Consider the following 10,999-nt stretch of genomic DNA (forward strand, 5'->3'; position numbering starts at 1 on the left):
CAATAATTATGACCAAATTTCAAGAGGATCAAGTGAAAAATACAGCCTCTATCGCATACACAAGGGTTTTCTTTGATCTGACCTAGTGACCTACTTTTTGACACCAGATGACCCATATTCAAACTCGACCTAGATTTCATCAAGGTAATTATTCTGACCATGTTTCATGAAGATCAATTGAAAAATACAGCCTCTATCGCATACATAAGGTTTTTCTTTGCTTCGACCAGGTGACCTAGTTTTTGATCCAAGATGGCCCATTCTCGAACTTGGCCTAGATTTCATCAAGGTAATCATTCTGACAAAATTCCACAAAGTTCAGTTGAAAAATACAGCCTCTACTGCATATACAAGGTTTTTCTTTGATTTGACCTAGTGACCTACTTTCTGACCCCAGATGACCAATTTTCGAACTTGGCCTAGATTTCATCAAGTTTATCATTCTGACAAAATTTCATGAAGATCAATAATTACTGAAAAATACAGCCTCTTTCACATACACAAAGTTTTTCTTTGATTTGACCAAGTGACCTAGTTTATGACTCCAGATGACCCATTTTCGAACTTGGCCTAGATTTCATCAAATTTATCATTCTGACAAAATTTCATGAAGACAAGTTGAAAAATACAGCCTCTATTGCATACACAATGTTTTCTTTGATTTGACCTGGTGAACTACTTTTTGACCCCAGAAGACCCATTTTCGATCTCGACCTAGATTTTATCAAGGCAATCATTCTGACCAAAATTCATGAAGATCAGTTGAAAAATACAGCCCCTATTGCATACACAAGGTTTTTCTATGATTTGATCTTGTGTCCTAGTTTTTGATCCCAGATGACCCATTTTCGAACTTGGCCTAGATTTAATCAAGGTAATCATTAAGACAAAATTTCATGAAGATCAGTTAAAAAATACAGCCTCTGTCGCATACACAAGCTAAATGTTGACAAACAGACGTCGGACATCGAGCGATCACAATAGCTGACCTGAGCATTGCTCAGGTGAGCTAAAAAGTACTTAAAATGGACCTATAATGACAGTCGGAAATTTCTGTTTGATTACATTTTACAGTTTCTGCATTCTCCGGTATGAACGGAAACGAATTTCTCATATTGGCTACAGTATTATCTGAAGAATGCCAAAATTCCACATATAAGAATAAGTAATCGCACAGAAAATACCAACAGCTATTAAAGGTCCACTGCCGTAATAAAAACTACATGCAGTAAAAGTTTCTTTCAAGTTTATTAACAACAATTTCAATGTATAGGTAAAATAAATATATATCACAGTGATTAGGGAAACAAATCAATCAAAAAATGTTAGTTGTGATAAAAACAATACTGTTTAGGGAACAATTATTACAAAAACACACACACACATACACTCTGATTACAACCCTGTCTTTTTGGCTTTTACAAAATGCTGAGAATATATTCTATGCAATGCAACAATCGCTTACAACCTAACAAACATTCATCTGTGTTTAATCATCATTGACACTTGAATATATGAAATTAAAAAACAAACTGTACAAATACTAGTAATGGATTATTCAAAGCCTCTTATAGTATACATTTGAAGAAGTCTAAAAAATATTTGATTTTTTTTATTTTCTGGGCATGAAATTTCTGGGATTTGGCCAAAACAGTTATTTATTGGGGAATATGAAGGAAAGGATTTGAACTTTTGAAGAAAACATGAATGTGTATTTCATTTGTTTAAGATTTAGTTTTATTGGTTGTAATGCAACCAGAAAATCCTCAAAAAGATTGTACACTATGAATATCAATGATTTTACAGTATACTGCTGAAGAAAGCACTTTCATGTGCTAATAGCAGAAAAAATATGAAAGCAATGTAGTCAAATGCAGTGAAATCATTAATTCTTGTGGGGGGACAAATTTTCGAGGAATTTGTGGTTGAACTACTACATGCAATTGAATGAAACAGTGAAATTCTCTTTCACTTTATGTTCAAAGGTGGAATTTACATCTCCTAAAATCATAAAATTTCATGTTGACAAAATCAAATCATTTCATAGTCTAAGTTACATTAACGAAGCAACTGTATTGTCCATCAAATGTGTAGAAAGACACTTCACCCTGTTAAATGTAATGGGATTTTAGCTTAACATAAATAGATAGAATTCTTTATTACCTCCACACAGGAACAGAATACAATTTCATAAATAAAGTGGCAAAACAGATTCAAGATTAACAAGTCACCCCTTATTAGTTTGTTAATTTACTACATGTTAATCATAATTTAATTTACTAGTAGTCTTTTCTTCTAGTGCATTTTCACCTAGTTATGTAACCAGTCAACTTAAATTAAGCATCTGATGCTACCCAGTAAGCATTATCAGGCCAATATTGGACCAGTATGGTTTTCAATACTGGCCCAATATCAGTTCTGCAAGGTTGACATAATATCAATCTAACATTGTTCCAACAGATAGCTGTTAGATGTTGATATCTGATATCTGCTCAAAGTCGGGCAAACATTATTGCCAATATTGGTCCAATATACCAATGTTAACTGGGTATATTACAGTAATTTACATTTCAATTAAGTAAAATTTACAAACCTACCCTACAAAAACTTTGCAAAATGAAATCTCATGATACTTCAAAGTGCATAATTCAAACTATCCTCACCTTTTCTCTTAATTTACATAAAGATTATTCATCTTTTTGCTATAATGTAGTAGTATCTAATATCCCTTGAATACAATAAGTATTGTGTTCAATTTGTATAAATTTGAGAGTGGGAGAATTACCTGGCATTATCTTATTACATAATATCGACAAAATTATTTATTTCAGTGCCTGACATATTTTTCTGTATATGCAACAGTAAAAGATATACCATATTATTATCATTACTTGTGTACACACTACATTACAATCATCAGATGTACACAGACTAAGATTATTTAATAAATGCACTAGTGGTGTATAATATCATTCAACAGTACGTACAGTCGGTCTCAATTTTTTATTTCTGCATGATTTACTGCAATAGGAAGAAATAGTATTAATAGTGTTAAAAATCTTTTTTACCTAAACCAAACCCCAGTTTGCTACCTTTAATTTTACATTTCTTTGGCAATATGCGGAATAATAGTGACCATCAACCCTACAAGATTCACACAACTTCATACACATACAAAACTGCACTGCATAAAACATTTATCAATTGATCTTTGCTGTATCCATACATCACTAACATAATAAATAGATAAATATAATAATTATTTCTAATAATAATAATAATCAAAAATAATTAATAAATAGTATTTTCACCATCATAGCTATTTCTTGATACTAAATACATGTATATGGCATACATATACATCAAATTGTGTTACTAATTTTTCTTTTTGTGAAAGAAAATTTTTAAGTAATCGCTTTGAACGATTTTGTGAGAAGATCAGATGTGACAGATATGATGAAACTTTGTATATTACTTTCAGAAATGCTCTAGACTGTGTTGTAAGAAACTTGTACCTTACTCAGTTTTTTAATGGTAGCACACGTTTATACTGTGCAGAAATATAGCACATGTATTAGGTAAAACCTTACACACAGTACTGTTAATACATAAAAAATATGTTAAGTTTATATTCACATGGGTACTATGAAGTACTTATTCCTATTTGAGTCTAATATGTCTTAAAAAAAAATAATAATGTCGAAGTTGATATTTCATATATCATACTCAATATTAATAAGTACATCATTTTCTACTGTGTGATCAACACAGTAAATAGCTTATCTGTAAATTTTACAAACTACTAAGATATTTTTAAGTAAAATCTACCCAAGAACTAATGGAATAATTTGTTTTCACTTTTCCACACTAATGTTCAGATGAAAGATTTTTTTTTTAATTGATAAACTAAAAAAATAGACTTAAATATTGAGACTTACCTCTTTAAAAAATAAGATGAGGTAAATTACTGTCTGATATACAATGTTCTACATATTACTACATTGACTAGGAATCACAAGATGTACGTATCTCAACAATTATGTTACATGAAAGAATTTAGGTGCACAGATAGTTGTTGTCCCAAATTACAAACGGCGGAAAGATTTCAAGGAAGTAAAACATAAACCTTAAACAATAAAACAATGAAAAAACAAATAGCAGCTAAGCTCTAATGTTTAAACAAAATTTTGTCCTCTTAACACATAAAACAGTATAATACAAGTAAAAATATTGCTTCAAATTTCAGCTGCAAGTAATATCATAATGTTCTTTGGTTTATGAGACCTATTTAAAGTATAAATGAAACATCAATGGTAAAGAGATATCATAGGGCAAAACTAATACAAAAAAGTTCTTCAGGATTTTTTTTGTTGACTTTGTTCTTGGTCTCTCTCTTTCTTCATTCTCTCAACTTCTTGCATCATATGTTCCAATGGGCGTTCAGGTTTCGTGTATACAATGCTCGCAGTGAGTTGCTGCAATAAAAAAAAAAAAGCTACAATTGTTTTATTTTCATAAAAAAGATTTAAGTATTTTGTGTATCATAAATATGTATGCTGAAAAAGATTTAGTCTATACACATTAATGAGCCAACATAGTGGGTTTGCGACCAGCATGGATCCAGACCAGCCTGCGCATCTGTGCAGTCTGGTCAGGATCCATGCTGTTCGCTAATGGTTTCTCTAATAACAATAGTCTTTGAAAGCGAACAGCATGGATCCTGACCAGACTGCACGGATGCGCAGGCTGGTCTGGATCCATGCTGGTCGCAAACCCACTATGCTGGTTTTCTCATGGCGCGACTCATTTTATTATTTTACTAAATGAATTCACACTGTAAGGAATATTCAAAGCTAATTAAGAAACAGTGGTACCCAAGTGACTTACTTGGAGAAAAGGAGAACCCCAGCGCTTTGATTATTTTTAAAGTCTTGATATATAGCTTTATTAAAAAGATCTGAATCTGGTTTTTGATTTAATATTGGCTCAGTTGCTAGAGCAATTAACAAAATATTAACAAGGCCTTCGGGTGGTTTGCCGTCTAATTTATCATAATTCAGTGTTCAGATGTGCAGAAATAATTTAATGAACCACAAGGGTGGTTTAATATCTAAGCATCTGAACAATGAACTGTGGTAAATTTAAAATGACAAAAAAGTAGAAAGCCTCAATTGTTCTCATTCTTACATATTCAATGAAATATTTTGAAAAGAAATTATACTGGGCTTCATTTATCCTCTAGTACAAAAGAACCTCACAGCATGCGGCATTTTGATGTCATATTTTACGTCATAATGCTCTTTTAACAGTCCACGCATCAACTGAAGTGAATTACAGACTAGACAGAGCTTGAAATTCTTCTTTGTTTAAACTGGGAATCAAATTGAGCCGTGTTAGATTAATATATAAGTACGCATGTTTACAAGCATGTGTTAAGAGGTAGCATCCCGATCAAACATAAGTGAGCAACCTTAAATATTGTCTATTAACATCTTGATTTGAAATATCAAATCACAGTCTATAAAAGAGCCTAAATCTTTCTGCATTCCGATTTGACCAGTTTTATTGAAAGATAATTCTATTTAAATGAAAAATTGTTTTAAAACATATAACTCATATATCACTGAAAAAGGCATTTCATCACTGAAATTTATCTTTTTGAAGTTAAAAGTAGATCAAATTTGGATTTCATCTGCAAATTTTGTTTTGGAGTTTTTTTTTGTATGAATTTAAAATGGCCAGAATGAATTCATTGATGTTTAACACACATTGTTGATTCTATTGTGTTAAAACATCTTTACATGACTACTGGTTTAGCTATTTTGTTCTAAACAGGTTATTATTCCTTTTCAACAGCTTTTAATTGAACACATCCGTGCATCAAAATTAAACTCGTAACTGGACATTAGACATCACCTGTCGGAACATTTCTGGATGTTTCTTCTTCCTTGTATGCAATTCTGGATGTTTCTATTATGGAAGTGTCTAGGGGAACAGTTTCCCATACCCCTAGAATCTGATTCTAGAGCTAGAGATCCATACCCCTGGACAACCCTGTTAGGGATTGTCTACAAGTTTGGACATCATTTGTCCATACATTGTGGAACACCAAATAAATCATGTGGAATGGAACAGGCACAAATTGATTAAGCATAATTTGTTGTTAAATTATGTTGTGACAATTACACTTTATTTTATATCTAGGACACTAATACTGAAAGATCAGGACATTTATGTTTTCCGTGAATATGATGCCCATTACGAAATTCAATGAAAGATTTCACAAACAATTTTTTCTAGAGGTTCTAATGATCAACATACCAGTTAATTAACTATAAAAATTATGTTCTGTCCTGGTCAAATAACAACATAGTGCATGCATATCATATTTTAGCGTGTTTTTATCAGGTTAATATAAGTGTTGTTTTCTTTCTTCAGCAGAAATTCAAATAAGATACATTAAATCTTTTATCAACAGTTGATTTAATAAAACAAATTAATCAATTGACATGGAACAGTACATTCATCTGGTGTTCCTAGGTTATTTGCATTTCAAAAAAAAATTATACAGTCAAGGGAAATCTGGTATTTCCAAACAGTTTATATTTATGTCTCCCCCTGGAGACATATTGTTTTTGCCCTGTCCGTCCGTCCGTACGTCACACTTCATTTCCGATCAATAACTGGAGAACCATTTGATCTAGAACCTTCAAACTTCATAGGGTTGTAGGGCTGCTGGAGTAGAAGACACCTATTGTTTTTGGGGTCACTCCGTCAAAGGTCAAGGCCACAGGGGCCTGAACATTGAAAACCATTTCCGATCAAAAACTAGAGAACCACTTGACCTAGAATGTTGAAACTTCATAGGATGATTGGTCATGTAGTGTAGATGACCCCTTTTGTTTTTGGGGTCACTCTGTCAAAGGTCACAGGGGCCTGAACATTGAAAACAATTTCCGGTCAGTAACTTGAGAACCACTTGACCCAGAATGTTGAAACTTAATAGGATGATTGGTCATGCAGAGTAGACGACCCCTATCGATTTTGGGGTCACTCCGTCAAAGGACAAGGTCACAGGGGCCTGAACATTGATAACCATTTCCGAGCAATAACTTGAGAACCTCTTGATCCAGAATGTTGAAACTTCATAGGATGATTGATCATGCAGAGTAGATGACCCCTATCAATTCTGGGGTCACTCTGTTAAAGGTCAAGGTCACAGGAGCTTGAACATGGAAAACAATTTCCAATCAATAACTTGAGAACCACTTGACCCAGAATGTTGAAACTTCATAGGATGATTGAACATGCAGAGTAGATGACCCCTATTGGTTTTTGGGTCAGTCTATTAAAGGTCAAGGTCACAGGGGCCTGGTCATGTAAAATCATTTCCGGAAAGTAACTCGAGAACCACTTGACCTAGAATGTTGAAACTTAATAGGATGATTGTACATGCAGAGTAGATGACCCCTATTTATTTTGGGGTCACTTGATCAAAGGTCAAGGTCACAGGAGCCTGAACAGTGACTTGAGAACCAATAGGCCAAGAGTGTTGAAACTTAGCAGGATGACTGGACATGCCAAGTAGATGATCCCTATTGCAGCCAACCATCAGTGTCTCTTTGACTTTTGCTCCTGACCCCTATTGACTTCTTGCCTATAGGACTTTGCAATGGGGGAGACATGCGCTTTTTTACAAAAGCAATTTCTAGTTAACAATAATCAAGGCCTTTGAGTGGTTTATCATCTAAATGACCACAGTTCAGAGTTAAGTTGAGTAGGAATTGAACCGCGAGGGTGTTAGCCAGAGTGGTTAAATACTGAAGCAACAGAACAATGAACCGTGGTAAATTAGACGATAAACCACTCAAAGGCCTTGATTGTTTTCATTCTGACACGCTCATTGAAATATTTAAATAAATATTATGCTGGACTTCATTTACCCAAGGAGTGTAATGTATCGGACGTCATGCGGCCATTTGACATCATACTGCTCTCTTACTGCTCCGTACGTCAACCGTTGTTTATCACAGATATAATACAAAGCTTGATTTACTTCTTTGTTTTACTTAGCAAATAATCAAGGCTTTTGAGTTGTTTATCGTCTGATTTACCACGGTTCAGAGTTCAGATGCAAGGAATTGAACCACGAGGGCGTTAGCCCGAGTGGTTAAATACTGAAGCATCTGAACTCTGAACCGTGGTAAATTAGATGATAAATAACAAGAAAGCCTTGACTGTTTTCATTCTGACATGCTTATTGATATATTTTAATAGATATTATACTGGACTTCCTTTATGCGAGGAGTAATGTATCGAACGTCATGCGGTAATATGACGTCAATTATGACGTCATAATACTCTCTTACCGGTCAGCGCGTCAACCATTGTTTATCGCAGAATATATCGAGCTTGATTTTCTTCTTTGTTTAACTGGAAATCAAATCAAGCCATGTTAGAACGGAAATTAGATTGAGCCATGTTTGAATCAAATTTTTATGTGATATATTGATTAAATGATTTAATAAATTTTATTTACTTGTTCATTTGCAAGCAAAGTCAAGATGTAAATAACCAACAATATATACAAAAAGGATCTAAATTCTAATGCCTAACAGGGTTGTCTAACGGTACAAATCCATACACGTAGACACTTCCTTCTATCAATATCCCATGACAGTTTTTGAAACAAGTATTAATATAAGCACCAAAGTCCATAGTCATAGCTTCTTTTCCGTCTAAACAGCTGATCGCATGTACTGACATGCTGCCATTTGACTGAGGCCTGATAGGGGTAGCCAAATTCAGAGCTCTATGTATATCCTCAAGTATCCATCATTCGTTACTGTAAGCATTTGCAAGCGCATAAAAAATAATTATCGAATTTCAAGGTAAACTATGCACTTACCAGTAGTTAATAGCCTTTAATCCATAGATTTAGCACGTTTTAGCTGCAAACCATCAAAAATAATTTGTCCCCATTCCATTAAAATTTACAACATACAACATACTGCAAAAAATATATCCCTATTGTAACTGTGGGAAACTTACCAGGTGGAATCAGTCTGTACTTTATGCTAATTGGGACAATAGCCAAATAATATTGTCTAGCAACACCAGCAACGTCTTTTCGTGCTGCCCGCGCCAAGGGAAATCACTCTTGCTGTGTTCCGGGTTCAGGCTATCGCCCCGTAGGCCGTACCAGACCGTACGCGAGCACTACATCCCTCACATTTTGGTCCCAAGGTCGTTAACCCACCTCTTCCTGTGACGTCACAACACGAGAGCGGGAAATTTTCGGTCACATGGCTTTCATTCATTTTGTAAACAAGCTAACGAACTGTCAAATTTATTTTGAGGATAAAACTTCTATTAAAATTGAATTTAAATACAAAAAGCTGTTGGCACACAGGTAAAATAATACTTTTTTACATTTTCTTAGAAGGTAGAGAAAAATTACCTGTTATTTGCGCATTCTGATGCTGTTGTTTCATTTTACATTTACCTACTACGGTTGTAAAATATTTTCCCATGGATGGTCACATGCACCTGAAAAATCTCGCGAGACTACACGAAAAACAATTCATAATTTTAACATGTCCAAAACAATGCGGAATGATACTTATTTCACTTGGGTATTGATTACATTTTACTCGGACTTTATCATAGACTCCCTGTGTAAAATCTAAAACTTTTAACTAAAATAAAGGTATTTAATTGATATAATAATTCAATGAAACTTCAAAGTTTTGTTGTTTGTAGCATCATCTGGGGCATGTGCAGTGAAAAAAATTTATTTGATTTCTTAAATAGTGTGATATTTATTTCTAAAGTCACTATATGTTCATTGTAAATATACTTCATTGTACCCAAGTGGAAACTGGCAGGTACTCGAAAATGCAGCTCTCTGATTGGTCAGTTAGAACCTCTAATGTACTGTGATGTCATGATAAAGTTATGAATATGGTGTCGAATGAAGGCCAGTGACGAATGATGGACACTCAACGATAGATCTACTGAGTCCATCGCTACACAATAGCAAAAACTACACACACAATATACACACTATAGCTAAATGTTTTCCCATCAGATAGGCAAGACCAAATTTAATTACCTGAAAAAGCTGCAGAATATTATGGTTTTCTAGGTACTTTATTGCCTTATTGTATGGATCTTGCATTGGTTCAACATAGTCCACATTTTCTTCAAAAACTTGCTTTTCTTCTGACAAGTTTTGCTTAAGAGGTTCTGATGGTTCGTTATCTTTAGAATTGGTTGAAATATTGTTCATTGCTTTGTTCATCGCCTGTGCTATTTCATTTTGAGCAACTTTAACGAGCTCATCTTGATTTTGCGATGAGGTAGCATCAGTGGTACGGCTACCTTCTCCGTCCGCCATATTTGTTTACTTCCGGTGTCATGGAATTATGGTTGAAGACCACTAAATCAATGTCAATTCAATTCAATTCAATTCAATTTATTTTCGATCATGTCATATTACATGCATGTGATCATGACAACACAAGTAACAAAATATAACAGTCAAGAAACAGTTACATAAACATATGAACAGTATGCTCTTACATAATAAGATAATGTAGTCAATTGCTACAAGTATCAGATTTGAAAATATTTTGCCTAACATTACAGTTAGTAAATTATCTAAATCAAAAGAAATTTTACATGGAGGATGAATCTATCGAAAAGCAGCCAAAATAATTTTGCAAAATAAAGCTAGTTTAGTAAGTTTTGGTGTATTATTATTGTTCATGAGTTCCTCAATTCGGTGCGAAAAATGTGTGGGATTTATTCGGGTGCCGTTGCTCGCTCGTGATGCGTAAACGGTTTGGAACTGGGTTTTGAAGTAAGGTTTTTCTGAAAGATTAATCTTTTGCCGAAAAGGCGGCCAACCATTGATAAGGAAATATTGTTTTGAAAAAAAAATACGGACCTGGAAGCACATGACAGATCTATGCTTGACATAGGTAGCATTTTCATA

General features: G+C 33.9%; 1 protein-coding gene across 1 annotated transcript; it reads right to left on the reverse strand.

Annotated features, from left to right (window-relative positions):
- Window positions 1-1,229: 1,229 nt before the first annotated feature.
- Window positions 1,230-10,416, reverse strand: LOC123540343 (uncharacterized). Its single transcript, XM_045325299.2, has 2 exons — window positions 10,115-10,416; window positions 1,230-4,475 (listed from the first exon to the last, which is right to left on the reverse strand). Exons 1-2 carry the CDS (start codon window positions 10,397-10,399, stop codon window positions 4,356-4,358), a joined length of 405 nt encoding a protein of 134 aa, XP_045181234.2. The 5' UTR covers window positions 10,400-10,416; the 3' UTR covers window positions 1,230-4,355.
- Window positions 10,417-10,999: the final 583 nt, after the last annotated feature.

This window comes from Mercenaria mercenaria, chromosome 1 (genome assembly GCF_021730395.1).
Source record: "Mercenaria mercenaria strain notata chromosome 1, MADL_Memer_1, whole genome shotgun sequence".
In the NCBI taxonomy this organism is placed as follows: domain Eukaryota; kingdom Metazoa; phylum Mollusca; class Bivalvia; order Venerida; family Veneridae; genus Mercenaria; species Mercenaria mercenaria.

What these genes read in the sequence shown, in the direction of transcription:
- LOC123540343 (XM_045325299.2), bottom strand. Translation starts at nt 10,399, where the DNA reads ATGGCGGACGGAGAAGGTAGCCGTACCACTGATGCTACCTCATCGCAA. An exon ending in ATATTCTGCAGCTTTTTCAG is followed by an intron (nt 4,476 to 10,114) that starts GTAATTAAATTT and finishes TTTTTATTGCAG; the next exon opens with CAACTCACTGCGAGCATTGT.